Genomic DNA, 20,628 nt, shown 5'->3' with positions numbered 1-20,628 from the left:
TTTACTTTAACTTTACGCTTTTTTCGCAATTTTTGTTGTAGTTGCTGTTGCTGTTGTTGTATTCACATTTTGCGTGTTCTTAATTGTTAAATCGGAGATCTAAAACCTTTTCTTATAAAAATGTCCCCCGGCCCGACAAAATATTGCCGTGGGACCACTAATATATTGTGTGTCGTCGACTTCATTGTCTTCATATAAAATTCAATTCACAGTCCGCGATCTGATCAATAGTGTACGAGCGCATTGAAGAGAATGCATACAACCTTCGCTCGCTGCTAGTCTGCTTGCCTTTCCTTCTCTCTTTTTCCTGCATCTGTTCATGCTGGTTCCGTTCTTTTCTTTGCTTTTCCCCATTCTTCCTCCGTTTGCCTTTCGTTATTCAGCGAACCACCGATACGTCGTCGCGACCTGAACACTACAGCTCGAGCAGGAAAACTGATGGTTATTTCTTCATACAATCCTTATCTTCCTTTATACTGAAGAATCGAATATCGAAGGAGTGGATAATAGACAATTTTCCGATTCTTCTGATAAGTACGAATGGTCGAGACGATTTTTATCATTAACTTTTTCTCTTCCTTTGTATTTTCTTTTCTTATAGTTCCTTATCATTCTTTTTCTCTCTGTCTTCGTCTTCCGTTAATCGTTTTTCTCTCTTTCGAAATCGAGACTCGCGAGAAGCTTCGTCACGCGACGCGAAAAAAAGAAGCGACCGATTATTCGAGAAAAACCGCGAGCATCGATATCATTGTATCACTGAATTTTCAACACGCAACGGTACGTCTGTGCAAGACATTTTTATTCTTAAAGAATCTCTCTCTCCCTCTCTTTCTCTCCGGAGCACAATTCCAAGCGTTGTAAATAAAATCTGAACAACGTGAAAACATAATAAATAGATATAATTCGTTCGAAGCGCATGTATGATTATCAATATATAATATATAGTATATACATGTATAGAGTATACAAAACAACGACAGACAGAGCTATCAGAATTGGAGAACAGTACGGGACTTTTTATTTATTTGTTCTCTCTTTACTGTACAGCAAAAGGTTCTCGCGAGTCGGATGTATTATTGTATTTATGTACTTCTTTTTTTTAATAGTGCAACTTGCATAGTTTATGTAGGCGAATATTGCGTGCACAATTGATCTAGATCCTCTGATCACTCTTAGAAAATTGTATCCAGTGTTGTAGCTTCTAATGGTCAATGAGGAACCTCCGATTTATTTTTGTTTGGATCCCATGAGAAATGGTCAACGAGGAACGCGGTACATTCGGCTTCGAGATATCCTCTATCGTCGAGGAGACGTAAATTTTCTTGCGTTTGCTTCTCCTGTTTATCAATTATTTCTTAACGCATGCACGTGGAAGGTTCGTTACGCGTGCGAGTCTTTCAATGATCTGACGAGTCCTTTGGAAACGGTACACGCGCGCATCATCGAAACGAATAATGGACAAAAATACATACGTGTCGGCTCGTCGTCGCACAATAAGTGAAACGCTGGGTCAACGTGGAAACGAACTAGTTGCGTTTCTGGTCCGTCTGCTTCGTGAGGAACCGTCGCTTATTCCGTTTTCTTCTTTAGTCCTCGAAGCAGCATTTTAAAATCGACGAGTTGTTTGCGAAATTTATTCTCTTCCTCGACCTATGATATGTAATATTCGTCGACCGCGGCAGATCGTCCCCATTAGACGCTAAGACTTCTCCCGAGCTTTATCTCCCTCAATATGTACAAGACAATTTATGATCGATCCTCGCGTCTAACGGAAGGAAAGAAACTTCCGCGAACACGACGAATCGAATCCTCTCTCGAATGTTTCTTATATTTTTGTTTAACACCGAAGTACTCTCTCTCGCCACTTGTGTTCCGTTCCTCAAAAAAATGTTCCGCCGATGACGGAGAGGATCCGCTTTGATACATAATACTGATAACACTTGTAGCGTGCGGTGTTTCGATCCGTTTCAGGATCTCCGCGCTACGGACTAAGCACGTATACCCGGACCTCGCCAATGCAACGCAAGAAGGGAAAGAAGAAACCAAAAGTTGAAACTCAAACACGATAAACAATGAAAGAGAATCTAACGAAGGGAACCAATCAAGATGAAACGAAATCAAACGAAGGAAGAAGAAGAAAGAAAGAAGTAGAGTGTGTACGATGATCGGTAAATAACCAGTACAAAAAAAAACAAGAATATCGCTGCCTCTCAATGGTGTGTGTTTCGCTTTTTCGTTTCACATTTTCACTTTCGGTTATACGCGGACGATCCTCGATGACCTTCGGGTGCACAGTCCACCCGTATCATGTTCCAATTCCTGTCGACGAACGTCGCAAATCGTATCTTCTCCGACGAGAATTTTACGACATTTTGTTTATCCCGATTCTCGAAGCCGTGAGCTCCGCCACGCGCTGACCCTCGAACGGAACTGATTATTCTTCCAGCGACCAGCGTCTGATACTTGAGCCAGGTGATCGCCACGCGACGAGGAGGAGGAGTAGAAGAAGTGACAGACGTAGAAGAAAACTGGGGACGTGATGGCATTTTTTCTTCATTCAATTGGTGTCTCGTCCGGCGAGTAGGCCCGCTGCACTCCTCTCTCACTCATTTTCTCTCTCCCATCAGTACGGCCAGAACGTAGGCAGCGGAGGAGGTGGCGGCGGTGGCACGGTCGGATACAATGTCGGGGTGGCGATCAGGACGCAGGCAGGCGGCAATGGAGGCGGTACGGGTGGCGGTAAGACCGGGGATAGTGTGATCGCTGCGGCTGGGTGCAGGGCCGTGCCCGTCGGGGCACACAACGAGTGCAGGGCGAGAGAGGGACGCTGGCGCTGACGCTGACGCTGCTGGCCCTGGACCTCGCCGTTCTATTCCGAGTCCTGCTGCATTTTGACGTGGCCATTACCAGCGGAATTGCTCGACGTGCTGCCGCTGCTCGGTGGGAAACTCGTTGGTATGGTACGGGACGACGAGAAACACAGCTTCATGATGTACGGGAATTTGCCGTCTGGAAAACATAAACAAATAAATAATGATTTAAATTCCTTTTATTACTTTAGCAAATAAAACCATATCATTAAAAATCGGTAATGCTATAAACTTGACTTCAAGAGAGATTTTAGGAAGATCAACTATATTAGTCTTTTTCCAAGAAATCCCGGAAATTCTACACTAATATCGTTTTTTCATCAAATAAAACAGCATATACTTAATTTAATAAAAAGATCTGTAGTCAATTTAACAAAATATATTTCATTCATCCCTTAATTTGTAAAATGATTTTTCGCCAACCCATTATGTTCTAAGAAATTATCATATGTATAAGTATAATTGAAAATAGATAGAAACTTAATAGTTTAATTGGGTTTAAGTTAATCTTGGAATAAAATACAAGTTAGCAGAAATACGTACTGCTGTTCTCTAGCGCCGTGTGATTACATTCCATGATGGCAGCTACCGCAATCCCAACGCTGCTGAATTCGATGAGGCCGGACGACGATCGTTCCGATTTAAGGGGGAACAGTTTCACTGTCGTTGGCGCCTCGATACCACGTTCCACGAACACGCGGTGCACGGTCTCCTCAGTTAAATCCGGAGGCGTATTGAAAAAGTGGACTATTTTCGAGGGTGGTTGTATTCTATTCTTATTGGCCATTGCTGGATTTAGGAACCTGGAATTAACAAATAAGGGGTTCATTAAAACTTGAGGCACAAATTATATTAATATGAAACGAATGAAAACAGCATTATTTGGAATTTAATAGTTAAAATTGATATCGTAATGTGCGTTCCAAGGTTTCATTTGAAGCATGTTTGCAATATGTGAATATGTCTCGAATGTAAAAGATTACATTCAGCTGCTATTACAATAAATCGGTCAGGCGAATAACAATACCACATAGTGCTATGTATCATCGGAAACAGATGAATCGAACAGACATACGATTCCCATTGGAATCAACTCGAGTAACAGGCTTCGACGTATTAAACTTCCGGGAAATTTGTAATTAATGTTATCAGCGTAATTATCGCAAAGCACGTTCGGTTTCGAACAAAAGGAGACCCAAAACTCGCCTGTTGCAATTAAGTTCTTACCGGCTAAAGGCGGCAACGAGAAAGGGGAATCTTCGGAAGTGGGATTGTCGTTAATTGCACTAGTTTGACTGTTTCGCAGGAAGCACGCGTTCGTCAACGTGTAAAACGTCCCTTCAGTTTCATGGACACCACTATAGAATTTCTCGTTAACGCTCATTCAATGCAGAGACACGAATAGTGGTTGCGGATTGATTATAGCCGCAATGAGCACTGTGTCGGATTGATGAATAAGTTCACAGATTCTTCGGATTATGCAAATCGCGGCGAGTCTCATACAACTCTAATGCTGCATGTTACCGAATTGCTAAGTGCAAATTAATTTGCTGTCCAATGCTGAAGATTTACGTATATATTACGAAATAATACGTGTAATTACTGTCTCTCTTGATTATGGTTACTCTACGTATTATCTAATGAGAACAAAGATCGAAAAATTTTTCCTCCAAATACTGCGAATTTCCAAATTAAAAGTATTACGAACATATAAATTTTTACGAACCAACTTGAACACATAAAAACGCGTGGCAACGTTACAAAAAAATTAATTTTTTCTTTTTTCTCCATTAATTTTATATTTTTCGTAATGAGTTCAGGAAGTTGATCATTCATTTTAGCTTTTTAAATGCACAATTTGACTTTTGGAAATTTCATCTACCAGTTTTTAAACAAACATAAATATATATGCAATTTAATATTCCTTGGCACTCCCAGCCATGCCTTAAATCCGAAGAAGGGTTAAAGAACGTCTGGTTGTACGAGAAACGCGTTCACCCGACAAAGGAAAAAAGAAACTAGAATAGCTAATCAAAGTTAGAAAAGGGAAACGAGGTCGACGAGTGCGAGGTGCAACATCAGTCAAAAAGGACAATCCGAGAATAGCCTAGCAGATAAGAGTATAGATGGGAGAGAAGGAAAAAGTTCGCGGAATAAGGTAAACTAGAATATTCTAGCAGACGTGGTTGTTTAACTTTACCTGTTATTCTTGCTTCCGGTAAAATCCTTGAAGCTCGCCGTCTTGTCGGGCAGAATGTACGGGTTGGTGACGTCCGATAGGAAAGCCTGCTTCGAGAAGCCGAGCTGCAACCTCCCGTCTGTACCGATCGTCACGTTGTTCAGATTCTGTAAACACCGTTCCACGGCTATGCTGTCACCCATCTGGATCATAGCGCAACCCTCTTTCGTCTTCAAGAACTTCACCTGTTATGGAATCACGAATAAGCGATAGTCATCCACTTTGCTTGGATTAAAAAGCTCGATGTTCTGTCTTTATTAAGTTTAAAAATTTAAGTCGATATTGTTCAAAAGAGTTTATGATATTGTTTAGATATTGAAAGCATTAGTCCAAAACGGAATACTTTTTAGTAAACAAAGAAGAATATCATGATAAAGATGCGAATTAGAAAATCCTCGAAACGCAATACGTCAACTAAGTCTTTTGAAATGAAGTGGATAAAATGAAATAGTCGTACCTTCGTTACATTCCCGTACAGGCAGAACAAATTGAACAGCTTGTCGGTATTTACTTTATCCGGCTGTAGTCCGTATACCATCATCACGGAGCCTTGAGTGCTGGATGGCGGTGTTTGTCCCAAGGTGGGTACGTAACCGGGTCGCGGTGGCGTGGGATGTAAAGGCTCTCGACCGCTAAATTCACTCTTAATACCATAACGTTCAACATACGGTTCCGCATATGTTGCTGGTCCATTGAAATTCTCCTCGTAACGATCGTGACCAGTACCCGGGGGGAAAGTTACCTGTGGCGTGGATCCTGTGAACAAAAGTACCGGAGTAGAAGAGTAGGTATAGTAATAAAATGATGTCTAGTGTATTTTGGATAATTTCACTTTGAGTCATGCATACCGTGCGCGCGCGTGTGTCTGTGTATGTGTGTGTGTGTGTGATCCGAGTGTAAGGTTTGCGCTGGATGGCGTACGCTAATTATGGAAATCGAGCGACTGCTGGATCCTTAACCACCCGGCACAAGAGAGGAAATATTAATTGTTCATGTCGAATGCTCGTTTAATGCGTCGACGATCAAATGAATGGGGGAATCGGCTTTTTTACGCCACGCTGTGTTGCATCGCTTCACTCATTTAGCCTGCCTAGTAAAATTTGTATCATGAATCGTATACGAGTGCAATTAGAAAATTTATCATAATACCCTTGGTTAGATGGTAAAACATGACGAAAATATGTATATGGTACTGATTACGATGCAATAAAAACTGTATTTTGATTTTGTAATCATGATTATTCATATCCTTCTTAAAGTTGCCATGCAACAGAGGTAGGAAGCTGAATGTAGAATCACATGAATCGAGATCAGATGATTTTTTATTCCCCTTTTGCATAATTTAAAAGAGCGCAACGAAGCTCCATATAAATGACGAAACTTCTAACCCAGGACTCCGATAAGAAGTCATTAGGGCACATTTTTCTAGGCTAATAATTCCGATAACGAACTATTCAGTCCAGGCTCGGCACCGAGCTCCCCTAGTAAAACGAGAATTACAGTTGGAAAACTTCGTCACCGAAGACTATGCAATTACACGAATTCAGGTATTCGCGCGTACATTTGTAAATCCTCGAGGCAAAAGGTAATATCGAGAATTCAACTTCAATGCGACATCGTTCAATAGCCTGCCCGTTTTCTCAATTAATTCGCTTAACTTAACTACTAACGAGAAAAACGGAGAGCATAAAGGATTGGAATACATATAATGCAATGGTCTTGGGTATACACTTACCGTATGGCTGAGGTGCGGCGCCGTATCTGGGTTCCGCCAAAAGAGGAGCTGGTCTTCCATTTCCTGTCGCATCGTTTTTGTGTGCACTTGATCCTGTAACAGCAAAAAAGGTCTTTCATTATAATACTGTTTCGTTTTTAGATAACAAGTAATGAAAGTAATATATACCATATTATAATGATAATGACATGTATTATACAAATCATTAATAGTATTATCACAATTAAAGTTTCTAAAACAAAATGTTTTTCAACAATTTCAATAAATTAGGCAAACTATTCTTCTTATAATAATAATATAGGAAAATGAATAATTCAAGTATTGTAGGTATCAACGTTTAAATAATTTATTAAATATATGCACATATGTTACAGAAATATAAAAGAAAAGAAAGAGCAATAAAATGATAGAAAGGAAAGAGTGAAAAATCGCTGGTGCAGTCGGTTCATTTTTTTTTCTCTATAGAGGTCCAAACAACAATTAGAAGATGCATTTTCCCAGAGTCCCTCGTGCATCACGGCGATCTAGTTCTCGAGCGGAAATGCGCGAAATTGAATTTACTATCGATTCTTGTCGACCGAGAACGAATCTTGAATAAGTTATCGAAGCTGGCGCAGGCGGACAGAGAGGCTCCGGCTCGTTTCTGCTCGCGCGCGGCTTTCTCGGGTTAATCAATTTCGCCGGCGCAGCGCGGCAATTCCCTTTTGGAGATGTCAGGTCGTCAGACATTTGCGAGACAAGAAACTACTAGCTGTGCAATATCGGGAAGTAGTATATGCCATTGCACTGTCAACTTCAGTTTCACGGAGCTCGCTGCGACCGATATCAAATTGGATAGTCACAAGATCTTCGAGATCTGCACGAGGCTTCAGTTCCGGAGTTGGTTCCCGTAGATTTGGTAACGTTAACAGTGGTCCCGTGGGATTAGAGGAGATCCACGGCAAAAGATCACGGCCGGATATCCGATTGTCGAGCGTTAGGTCCCACGGTTCCAAAAACTGGAGGAAAGTTGTGGTCTCCGAGGATAAAGTTGCAACGCTAGCTTAAAGTTCCTAAGGGACTCCGATTACCGTTACCGAATTGCATAATCGTTGCAATCCTTTAAATCTCGAACTGCTTAATTTACTTAAGCAGTTTTCATTCACATGATTACAAATTTATTGCGAGTTTTATAATTAAAAGTATGTTTGGATAGAAAAACTATTTATTAATTGCAACATACGTCTATAATATGGAGAACTCTTGGAAATTATTTCAACTTGTAAACACATTATGTATTGTAATCAATAAGGTTTTCTATTTTTGGTGAAGAGATTGAACGATGGTTATCTCCGGTTTCACCTTATGATGATAATACCTCACACCCTCGCACTGTCAGATGTTTTCCCTTGGCTTGCCGTTGCATGTCGCCCGGAGATACAATCTCACGGTGCTTCTCGCCGAAACCAAGCGTATACAATTGGTCTATATTAAACCGCATTAGGTACAGTGTACAGGGTCCGGGTTCGGTTGGGTGTGGGCTCGCGGGTGATATCCGTGTGCTCACGGCAACGGTAGCGATACAACATCGGCGACGGGCTTGCAGGCTAGGCTGTAACCTATATCGATTTCGAATATTCGATATCGCGTGCCGACACTCGACGCATTGGTCCGTTGAGAACGATGCATCTTCATTCGGGAGAGAGGATCCGAGCGTGTAACATCGCGGAACCAAACCCTGTGTCCCGTCCCCTCTCCCTTGTCTGACTTGATAGAAAAGTGTTGCATTTTTTCTACCCGTTAAGTTGTCACCACGTTTCCTTTCCGGCGATTTTTCCATTCGTTGCTTTGATTTGTAGTCAGATTGGAACTCTCCCGAGGCAGGCTAATAGTGATCAATTGCTATAATAGCTTACTTTAAAATTCAGTGAATTTTGTTTTAGTAAAGATAATCAATATCTCTTTATTTTAAGTTTACTTATATTATTAATTTTTAAGCTGCGCCTATACTATGTAATAATTATTCAACTTCTGATATTGAAATTATTAAATGTCATCCATTCTTTATTCTCAAGACTCAATTGGTCTCGTATCTTTATAATTGTCACGGGGAAAAGGTGTGAGGAAATTATTCGGAACAGATTGCATTATTTTGATTAACTGTTTCCTATAGAATCTGTATACATGCTATTTACCTCCGCACGGAGTTAGTTTACGAGATAATCACAGAAAGCTACTGCTACTATTACCTACATTGAATTTTGTCTATTACCTTGTGTAAATACGGGAATTAACGCCTATCGCTGTTTAATTCTGGCAATCCACACTACATTGCGTTATATTACACCATTTACAAGCGTTATAGCAAACTAAATTCAAGATACCATGCTCATTACACGCGCCTGCACGACCGCCAAGAGAATTTAACTGACGCTTAATACAACCAAGACTTTCATAAACTCGAGGAGTTATGAACCATACCAGTGGATACGAGGCGTTCATAAATTTGTCACGAGAAATTATGATACAAACTAATCGGCCACGAAAAAAAAGAACGGTTCTTAATCTGAACAAATAAACTATTAGACGACGAGGAAATAATCAATAAACGTGACGTCAGCTACTAGTCATTCCGAACACTAACCAGCCGTACCGGAACTAGAAACGGGGTAGAAAATTAGGAGGCACGCCGGTCATACAAAAACCAACATTAAGATCGATGGATTCTCCGTTCCGGCTTGATTTATGATCCACACGGACTTATCGATTATCATTTCTATATGAATCAGTGCTCTTCCGACGAGTTGCAGACTCGGAATAATATGCGTTAAAATATTTCATCGCAAATAGATTTAACTTGTATACATAGATTATTATAGATAACTCGGATTTGAATAAAATTTTTGCTTCTGACTTCACGCAAATGACATTGCTTTTATACTAAATTACACTACAATTATACATAAATTTAAATGAAATACAAAATAGTACTAAATTGATTTTCAAATATTCTTCAGTTAGAATTGTACGTTACGAGAATTATAATACAACAGGACAAAGTCATCAGGCTTTGGATAATTTTGCATAACAGAGGAGCATATTTACTTTGCGCTATTGTTAACGCGCAGAAAATACATAATTCAAGTAAATAAATTTTTGTTACGTTTGTCTCTCAAACTCTACTATAAAGTATTTTTTCCTTTCCATTTTCATCATGCAGTACAATTATTGCGGATGTTTACCCATTCATGAGAAATGTAAATATCTACGTAAAACAGTACAAAATATTCCACTGAAGTCTATGTTGTAATATACGTAGCAAACAAAACCTTATTTAGCTTCCGTAGGTACGTTGGAAAAGATATTTCCATACACATACACATTATATCCTACCATGTATAAAAATGTATACTTTTTCAATAACTGAATTTTCATAATATATTCATAAGTGTGATAAAATATCTTCTTATGTAACTGAATAATACGAAATTCGAATGAAGATTCTTTCGAAACATTTTTACCTCAATGCCAGCCAGCCACTTCGCCTCGCGCATTTAAGCTTATCTCATGGACGATCGGTGAACACGATTCAAGTTTGCCGTTACCGCGCCTCAAGGAAGTATACGTTACACGGTCCTCACACGATAGAATATCGATCCCCCCTTTCTCTCTCTTCCGGAATTTCAAGGGTTGAATTTATGGGTTTATTAGTGTGTACATTAGGGTAGCTCTTATTTACTTTTAATGAAAATTTTCTTCGCGGCACTCCTCAGAATGGATCTAATTAGTAAAATAATAATATGTGCAAAATCTAAGTTTAATCGGACAACGGAAAAGCGTGTCCCTGGGCCTTTAAACTTTAAAATAATGCTTTAAATATTTATAAAATCAGTATTTTTAGATTTTATTCTGAACTATCGAAATAATTCTGAAAAGCAGACAATTGACAAGATGAAAGCAGTGGCTGAGCTTCATGAAGCAACGCGACACGAGGTTTCCTTCTGAATGGGAGATCGAAAGTAAATTCTGTAGCTTTCTCGGTGAAGTTTAAAAGAGAGGATTTGCGACTATGATGGATGATTTTGGGAAAGAATAGAAGCGTTCCCTGTACTAGGACTTTTCACGTCACTGATGCGTAAATAATACAGAGAAATTTCCAGATTGAATATGACAGGCACAGTTTCGAAAATATTTACGAGTAAAAATGAAGAACGTCATTTTTAGTCATCATCGGAAAATTCGATATTACTTTTTTCATTAAAACAGATTCTCTCTCTCTCTCCCCTCACTACTACGAAGCGAGGAGATGCGACGGTGGATGCGAGGAAAATTTTCTGGGAAACGTCGGTCGCGCTGAAAGCCGGAGAGCCAAGGGACGGCCAGAGGCACATTTTAATAACGGAGCTACAGAAACATCGAAGCAAATTTAAGCGAGCTCGAGAAACGGTACATCCGGGTCATATGGACGCTCTTACAAGTCTATGAAACTCGATATTGGCACTTGTAGGTCTCTCGCGGAGGACCTTGGGAGATTGCGATTTTGGATATCGTGTCCGGCGAACAAACGTTTTCTGCTATTGCCTCGATCGAGCTTCCTGCCTCCAATTGAGAACACGAGTGTGTACGTGTTCGCCGTTTTACTAGATTTTCAAACGTGTTCACAGAATTTTTTTTACCTTATCGCGTTTCCACGGACGAAAGGGCGGACGACTATAGAAAATCAAGCTCTGATGAAAACTGGCTAACCCAATTTTTCACACTGGGCGGAAAAATATTCTCGATTTCCTGTACGAAATTAGTTCTCGATTAAACAAGATTCTGAATCCCACTGACGCGCATGCAATATTTCTGTCGAAATACGTTTGAGCATTGAATTGGCAATAAAACAATCACTTCTTCGGGAAATTAAAAAACTGAGTATCTCATCGTTCATCTTTTTATTTATATTCTAGTCTTTATATATACATATTAACAATAAAACATTTACATAGTAGTCTTTTTCCATGTTTCAATAGTTAATTTTCTATTATAACAAATACTAGATTATAGTGTATTTCACAATGTTACGATTACTCTAATCTACAACTGTTGAAATAACGTCTTTACCGTCGAACACTAATTTACTATAGATCGGCTAATCTCGCGAATTATTTTGCCAAGGGAACTTGAGACAAAGGAGTCGCAGTGCAGCATAGCGACGATACACCATAAACGTTGCACGTGATTCTAACATCTTCCATGAGACGCTAACGATCCATTACGTTAGTTAACGTAGTTCACAACTTTATAAATTGCCCTACGCAGAACGGTCGGAGATCATTAAAATCGGATATTGGAACTGATGTTTCTCCTCGGCTCGGTTAACGAAATTCTGACATACGCCAGCCCGACAACTAACGTAACTCCAATGGGGTTTAATGGGAAACGTTGGCCCGGAAGCGATGGAAAATCGATTGCGCTTTTTAACCAGCTTCAGAAAGGTCTGCACATGGCGCTGCGTAACTCAATTTACGCCGGTTTCAAATAGCCGCAGCTATTACAAAACAATTTATATAAAACTTTGCAGGGTAGTTTCCATAAAATGAATGACGGTTAAAAAACGGTAAACTCACAGTAAAAATGAAATAATTTACATGTTATTAAATATTACGATGTTTGATGGAACGATTTTTGAAAATTCATGATCGTCAAATAATCGGATTATTAAAACGAAATGTTAGTTCGGTTCTACGTAATCCAAAAAAAAATAGAAATGTCGGAATGCTTGATGTTGGTTGAAGCAATAAATATAATACATTTGATTGAAAAAACTTGGAGTTTAATATCGCTTGAAACTGAAATGTAACAGAATTTGTCGAAGTTAAATACGTGAAACGAAAAAACTGTTCCGATGTCGACGTCTCGATGATCAAGGAGGTTCTGTGATGTGTCGGGTCTACATTTTGACCTGGGTGCGTTCTGACTTGGATCCCAGCAAACCGACGTCGTATGTAGGATAAGGACGTTTGTTTCCAATCGGGTATTTTCCGATGGTCACAACCTGCAAAATATTTGGGCACCAAATAATGACCAATCCTAACGAAGACAAAGAGTCGTAAACCCTTACCGGTACCCAAATGGTCAAAAGATGTGCCTCCTTGAACCGTGCAAATTCCGTATAAGAACTTTTGTCTATTTCCTTTAACTTGGGAAATAGAGGACTTGCCAATGTTTCGTCACTACGAAATTCGTGACAAATTAGAAAATGGAAACAACGTTTCTGTGTTGAAAAGAATGGATCACGCCCAGGTATAATGGAAACATTTTCTGTAGCTATTTTAACGAAACGACCCTGTTGCTTATACAGGGGCGCGTCTAGTCTCGACAAAAGCATACGTGGCGCTATGCTACCATCCCTTTGTTATTTTTTCGAGGCGGAGTCAAGTCGACGAAGTGGCTCTCGTTTCGTCGGACAACGACGCGCGACGTAGCAAGTAGAGCTTCGTTCCCAGTTCGTATCGATCTACAGCGTCGCCACGCAGACTGCCGTCGCGCACCCCATAAAATTGGTCCGATACACGAATGTGCCTCGACCACACAAGTGACCAGCAGTCATGGTGATGCACCCGGAACGCTTCCCATAAGTGGATTGCATGATCGCAAGTGATCGAGCCAACTAATGACAATTTTCGATTAGTTAATTTTAACTATGTTAGTCGTTTGCAGGTATATTATAAAAAGAATGTGTGTGAACTGCAGATTACTGGGTTAAAAAGCAAGGTAGTAGAATAGTGTCATTTTATAATAGTTATAAGTCGGTTTAGTAATCTATGCTGTGACTGAGAATTTGTTATAACAAATGCGATATAGAAATTATATTTTTGCACTGTATTTAAAGAACAAATACGAAACAATAATATGAAGTCATCCTAAACAAATGTTAGCTGTTTATGCTAACGGCTGAATTCATTATTCAAACGGCTTTGATTGCAGCGTAAGCAATATCGTTTCAGATATGTTCCACATCATCGTTGTTATTTGAACTGGATATTACGATATTTCATTCAATATAAAAAATGATCGTATCTACCTTCCGTTGCGGGTCGTGTCAATTTATCTTGCGCGCGGTAGGTAAATATTTTTGTACCTCGTTTGCTCCGTCGACTGATCACGGAAACGCACGCGCATCGAAATAAATTGTTTACACACTGCTTGCTTGAAATTATATACACATATATTGAGATCGAGGAGACAATTTATCTGATTAGCCACAACGATGTTCGCTATTTGTATCTTTATCAGAAATTTGAAAAAGACTGAATTCTTTTATCTGAGAAAATAATACGAATGAGGGAAAATATCTTTATAAGGCGCGTATATCTTGTATAACGACAAAGCAAAGATTAAAAAATTAAAAAATACGTCAGCTGAAGTTTTATATTCAGTCGGTCAGTCAGTATAATATTTGTTNTGGGTTAAAAAGCAAGGTAGTAGAATAGTGTCATTTTATAATAGTTATAAGTCGGTTTAGTAATCTATGCTGTGACTGAGAATTTGTTATAACAAATGCGATATAGAAATTATATTTTTGCACTGTATTTAAAGAACAAATACGAAACAATAATATGAAGTCATCCTAAACAAATGTTAGCTGTTTATGCTAACGGCTGAATTCATTATTCAAACGGCTTTGATTGCAGCGTAAGCAATATCGTTTCAGATATGTTCCACATCATCGTTGTTATTTGAACTGGATATTACGATATTTCATTCAATATAAAAAATGATCGTATCTACCTTCCGTTGCGGGTCGTGTCAATTTATCTTGCGCGCGGTAGGTAAATATTTTTGTACCTCGTTTGCTCCGTCGACTGATCACGGAAACGCACGCGCATCGAAATAAATTGTTTACACACTGCTTGCTTGAAATTATATACACATATATTGAGATCGAGGAGACAATTTATCTGATTAGCCACAACGATGTTCGCTATTTGTATCTTTATCAGAAATTTGAAAAAGACTGAATTCTTTTATCTGAGAAAATAATACGAATGAGGGAAAATATCTTTATAAGGCGCGTATATCTTGTATAACGACAAAGCAAAGATTAAAAAATTAAAAAATACGTCAGCTGAAGTTTTATATTCAGTCGGTCAGTCAGTATAATATTTGTTAGCATACCATACAATTTTATATATAATGCCTGCATTTCAGCAAATTATGTAACTTTCCTATATAATATGTTTTCTCCTATATCTAGTGTAGACGCAGCTTTACAAGCACAGAATAATTACATATTTCGAAACAGGATAGGAATAAAAGTAATTTCAAACGACTTTAGAACACATTGGGGCTTGAAATAAACGCAAAGAAATATACGGTATGAATTGTAGCACGATAAAAGTTGCAATTACGAAAGTCTGGGAGGATGCAACGGGACACGAGCGTGAATTATCGCTCACAACACTCTTGCGAATTATGGCGTACAAAATTAAGGCTGCACGCTGCTTTAACAGCAATACATCTTGGGGTTTTAATGCATTCGTAATTGCTTCTGTATGGTGGACGGCCGAGTTTATCAACGCTGAATCTAGTGACTAGTCTCCGGGGTACTTTCAAGAATCGTGACGACTATAATAATTGTAAAATAACTGTGCCTCCCCCCGCGTTCCACTCTTTCCAGTGAGACATTCTACGCAATTTTCTGTTAGCAACAGGTTCAGATAGGAGAAACAAAATTATCTCCGCCTTGGTCGTATGCAAATATTGAATTTTATCAATTTGAACAAATGTATAGAATGAACCATGCAAATGAAAATTCATTCATCTTTTCAATGTCTCCAGTATCTGTGATTGAATTTTTTCTGACGTTGTTCATAATAAGTAAAAAATTTAAGACCTTACACAAAGATATGTCCATGATTTTACTTGCCTCATCCGAATAATGTATAAAATGTCGACTTTGTATAAAAATGCAGAAATACTTATTAATATATGCTTGATTTTATATAACGATTAACTTCCATCATAAAACCATTTATTTCACTTTAAAAGGATTAAAAAAATATATAACAGAAAGTTTAATATTAATATTGGTTAGATGAATCCGACATGAAAACGCGCAACTCATAACCGTAACGAAATTGAAATCAAATCGAAAAAGGGTTCGTAAGCGCGGAATGGAATGGCGGAAGAAGAAAGATGAAAGGTCACACGATAAAACTACGTTTTAAAACGCAGCTGCGCTGGATAGCAGATGCGAGACCGCTTCCTGCAATGATTACAATTACGTGCCGCGAACGGATTCACTTTATATAATGAAACTAAAAAAAGAATAATAAAAATAATAAAATGTGTGGCTTTTATTTTATCGCAAGATTTATATTACTCTTAAAAACAATATTTTATTGTCCCGCACACATGGAAGCGTTTAATGGTTTTAGCTGCTTTCGATGGCTGTCTGATATTTGTATTTGCATATGCATTTAGCTTCTAAATGATTCATCGCATGCTGCCTTTTGCGAAAGATTTAAACATCGACATCACTCTTGAATATCTGAATTTTTTATTATACAGAGTTACTTAAAGTTTAATAGTTATTTCACATTTTTCCATTTTAATTCGCAAATTATATCAACAAACTAACGTGGATTTGAAATTGGGATGCAGAATAAGCGAAAATAAATAATTCGCAAGTAAATAATTTTAAAACGTCTCACTGGGAACATTTGGAACCTTTTTACAACAGAGGTGTCAAATTGACACGAGGGACGTGTTTATCGGAGAAAAATACTTTTGTTCAGTCAGTAGAATCTATCTGTCGAGAAACTTTCTCTTGCAAGTAGTTTCAACGATCATCGTTGGAGTACGAGGTACAGGAAAAGCAACAATTCCCGAGGACGTGCGTTGAAAAAGACCGTCGGGACGGGGTTCCGAATCGAACTTTCTTAATTCTCGAGTTTTTAATCTGAGCGGCGAGGCGTGGCAACGTGCCGTTCGTTTGCGAACAAACTGACGCGCTATCGATCACCGTGTTTCCGATAATACGACTGACAGTAAAAAACCCGATGATCGGTTCCGGCCGATGCTTATCGAACTATTCGCCGCCGCTGCTGCGCGTAATGCAAACCCTTCTCACTGTATCCATCCCCAAATCGGTTATTATCGATCCGGATTGAACTCTCGAAACGTCACGTTTTTACGTCAGCCGCGCGTTGTACATTGCGCGGTCCCGGAAATTTTTTCCCCTATCCGTTGATGGCGTTACATCGTTCACGTCGGTTGCTTTTTTTAAACGAATAAAAAACGGGGAATTCGAGTGCTGCGTGTTGTACTTTTTCGAGCTCATTTCAGTAGAGAAATTCCGAAACAAAGAAGTAAATTCTTTGTGTCCATCGTTTCAAAAAGTTTAATGACCGTATATTCATCCATTATTTCTGGTTTTACGTATTCTTCGAGAAACTTTAAGCAAATGTTTGATTATTTTACAGATTTAAATGTCTTACAGAATCTAGTTGATAAAACGCGTTTTGCAGAAGCTCCGTGAGAAAGAAACAAAAAAACCGTCGATATAAAATACGTGTGGTTAACCTGCTAAAATCGACTTAAAAAACTTCAGTCCGAACCGTTTTTCACGTTCTCCAAGCACGATACACCATGTTGTTGCGGTGAACCGCTCCGGTTTGAGGAAATCGACTCACCTTTCATCGAAGAGCTCTAACGAGGCTCTCACGAAAACGAAGAGAAGCGTTGTAACATTTCGCACAAGTGAACGTAAATTTCTCGGGAAGCAGATTTTAAGCTTATGCTCTATCTTCTCGTTACAGAGATAATTGCGAGTTTCTTAGCCCAAGTCGTGCAGAGTAGCAAGCTTTTATAAAAAGAAACTTATAATTTAGTTAGTTAAGTTCACCAGAAAATAAATCCTGCAAGTTTGGTCACCTGTCATTCGTTGAAAATGATTTAATGCAGTATTCGTAAACTAAATATTTTATTACGTACGTCGAAGTATAAGTACCATCGTGCATTTTCTAAGGAAACATGGATTAGGTTTAATGTAGAGAATATACAAAAGTTATGAAATGGGTTTGAAATGATTGAGGTTTGCCTTCAGAACAGTTTCTAAGGATTTACCTGTTCTCGCGTAGGGGTGAACGGAGACAATTCACAGAAAGTACAGAGAAGAGACACAGGCAAAGAGAGAGAAAGAGATTGGCGGAGAGAGAGAGAGAGAGAGAGAGAGAAAGAGAGAGAAAGAAGGTAGAGAACGAAAGAGAAATTCTCGTTGATAAACTGGTTTTATGAAAATAGACACTGGTTTTTATGAACTGACTTACCGTATGATCAACCCTGCGTGCGTTCTCTCGGTCACCCCCGAGTTCCGTCTCCGACTTGAACTCTCTCTCGAGACACACACGGACAGGTTTTCCGGTGTCCGCGCGCGGTTCTCGCAGAGACCGATGCTATGCACTCTCGCTCTTCACTCGCAGACGAGTAGCGGTAGTGGTAGTAGTAGTAGTACGGGGGAGAGGGTGTAAGAGCCGTAGACCTGCCTAAGCCCCACATTCTCTCTCACCGGGCCCTGAACTCGGTTCCACGTGAATCCATCATCACCGGTCAAGTGAACAACGAGTAGGCTGCATCTGCACACAGACAAACATTCCAACATAACAACCCCCATGTTCTCTCCTGTGTTTCCACAATAATTCCATTCGAATTTCTCCTTCCGCTCGATTGTCGCAATTATTATTCATTTTTTTTTTTTTTGTTTGTTTTTGTTTTCTGCGGCAACATCGCTTCGGGCCTCTCCGATCGTCCCGTGTATTATATGTACATATACATAATTTTTTTTTGGATTACTGTTAATACTTTTGTTGTTGATGTTGTTGTTGTTGTTACTGTTGTTTTCTGTTCTGTCTCGGAATCGGCGTCTACGTAACGGAGTACGTATTAGAGGTAGACGTCTATATATAAACATGTGTGTTTTTCCATTTTTTTCTGAGGGTTAGTTTTATATCATTATTGTTATATATAGATCCCGTTTCTTGTGTGAATATTACATAAATATATAATTTTTCTTTCCTGAACTTGGATTTCTTGTGATGTGCACAAAGGTAACAAGCGACAAAGAGAAGGACAGATCAACTACAATTGTGTGCAATAGATTACATACACATACAGGTACATATGTGTACAGATAGAGATACAATAAATATATGTATACATATACGGACGAGTTAAAAGAAAGAGAGAAATATATATATATATAAATATGTATATATATATTTATTAAAACGGGAAGACGACAAGGGGTGGTCGTTTTTCTATTCCTTCCGGAGTTACACTTTCGGGCCTCTTTCGAGAGCCTCGGTGGTACCTCAACGTGGACGTAACACATCCTATATCTGACTTATACTTTTCTCGGTCTTGTTCGACTTACATCGTTTTTATACATTTTTCTATATTTCTGGAACGGTAACAGTGGTCGATCGAATGTTTGTCTGTGAGTGCACTGATAGCCTTTGCGAAACGTTGTGGTGGTGAGCATTTAATATATATTTATATATAATATAGACTCGAGAGGGTTGACTCTGAGCCGTATTTCTGATACAAATACTTTGCTACGAGCCGAGAGCTGTGTCACATCTCTCAACGTTGTATTGTATAATATATTATTCTTATACTTGTCGACAAGCACTTTACTCTCTCTAGTGGTGGTATGTAGAAAATATATATATATATTCGGCGTTGTATATTTAAATTGCATCCCGATGATTGGTGAAGGGTCCGGCAGATCTACGGCGTGATGTGTGATAATATAGAAATGCATATATATATACATATATACATATACATTATTTATTTTGTGGTGCAATGTTCGTTTCATTGTCTTGCCTGTTGTTATTGTTGTAGTTGTTGTTATTACTATGTAATATACGCTACATGTTAAATAATAAAAGCTGTTCATGTTACTGTCGCTGTTCATGTAACTGTTGTTCATGATGTTTTTTTTTTGTCCCATCTTGTTTCCTCTCGTTTCCGCTCTCTCCCATTTGTGTTTCATTTCGGTGACACACGTGGCTTTCATTTTTCCATCTTCATTATTTACGATTAGTGTTGTATTAATATAGTGTGAAAAGAAATGGGTAAATCTTCCCTTTATCGCGGTGGATCGTCGATCGAGTCGAGTACTAGGGGTGATTTTCTTTCCGTAGGTAAAGAGAAAGAGAATGTTGGCAGGGTGGTATCGATACGATATGAGACGACGGAGGGAAAGGTTATCGCGATGTCGGAATCGACGACGATGTGTAGTGACAGACAGCACAGAATGGGGGCGAAAATAGAGAGAGGGAGGAAGATAAGAGGTGGAAGAGAGAAAGAGCGGAGAGATAATATCACGCGAGAACCTTAAGAACGTTCTTCACCGATAACGAAATTCATTTCCGTATTCGAGGAAAAGAGAGGAAAGTCATGATGCCCTTCGGCGACCCAGATTTTTCAAGCAGCCCTCCGTCCGTCTTGATTAACTTCGAGAAGTCGACGAGGAACTTCGCGTTTCGCATTATACGCCGGCGAAGAAAAAAGCTTCGTCTGTTGGCGAAGGACTGAGACGTCCTACGCCAAAATTTCTGAGAATCACTTCGTGCTCCCCTTTTCCTTTGGAATCGACACGAACGATCGTTCTCAACGTAGAGTTAATTAAAATGCGCGTGCGACACGAATGAAATGAAAATGCATCGTTTCGACCTTCTATTCCTGATCTAGTTGTTCAACAAGTTTCAATCTCTTCACGTGAAACTAGATAGTAAATCATCATTCAAATT

At 39.1% G+C, this 20,628-nt stretch overlaps 2 protein-coding genes across 3 annotated transcripts in view; both read right to left on the bottom strand.

The window, feature by feature from the left end:
- Positions 1–1,016: 1,016 nt before the first annotated feature.
- The window catches only part of sm (heterogeneous nuclear ribonucleoprotein L), a 152,197-nt gene continuing 132,585 nt past the window's right edge, over positions 1,017–20,628 (bottom strand). Inside the window, exons 7-11 of the mRNA XM_018024300.1 lie at positions 6,845–6,937; positions 5,567–5,865; positions 5,071–5,294; positions 3,414–3,673; positions 1,017–3,009 (exon numbers count right to left, since the gene is read on the bottom strand). Coding sequence (XP_017879789.1) covers positions 2,870–3,009; positions 3,414–3,673; positions 5,071–5,294; positions 5,567–5,865; positions 6,845–6,937 — 1,016 coding nt within the window. The 3' untranslated portion in view covers positions 1,017–2,869. The remainder of the gene's footprint in view (positions 3,010–3,413; positions 3,674–5,070; positions 5,295–5,566; positions 5,866–6,844; positions 6,938–20,628) is intronic.
- LOC113464298 (uncharacterized) lies at positions 12,479–13,466 on the bottom strand. 2 transcript variants are annotated; one of them, XM_026813342.1, is made up of 2 exons: positions 12,930–13,466; positions 12,479–12,863 (listed from the first exon to the last, which is right to left on the bottom strand). In XM_026813342.1, the coding sequence occupies exons 1-2, from the start codon at positions 13,194–13,196 to the stop codon at positions 12,759–12,761; spliced, it is 372 nt and encodes a 123-aa protein (XP_026669143.1). In that variant the 5' UTR covers positions 13,197–13,466; the 3' UTR covers positions 12,479–12,758. The 2 variants fall into 2 exon arrangements, with proteins under 2 accessions (XP_026669143.1, XP_026669144.1); XM_026813343.1 differs by having other exon boundaries at positions 12,936–13,466.

This window comes from Ceratina calcarata, unplaced genomic scaffold (assembly GCF_001652005.2).
Source record: "Ceratina calcarata isolate Rehan_Ccalc_2016 unplaced genomic scaffold, ASM165200v1 scaffold328.2, whole genome shotgun sequence".
Classification (NCBI taxonomy): Eukaryota; Metazoa; Arthropoda; class Insecta; order Hymenoptera; family Apidae; genus Ceratina; species Ceratina calcarata.
The sequence above is the reverse complement of the archived record's forward strand: the minus strand, read 5'-3'. Positions and strand labels throughout refer to the sequence as shown.

What these genes read in the sequence shown, in the direction of transcription:
- LOC113464298 (XM_026813342.1), bottom strand. Translation starts at nt 13,196, where the DNA reads ATGCTTTTGTCGAGACTAGACGCGCCCCTGTATAAGCAACAGGGTCGT. An exon ending in TTTTGACCATTTGGGTACCG is followed by an intron (nt 12,864 to 12,929) that starts GTAAGGGTTTAC and finishes AATATTTTGCAG; the next exon opens with GTTGTGACCATCGGAAAATA.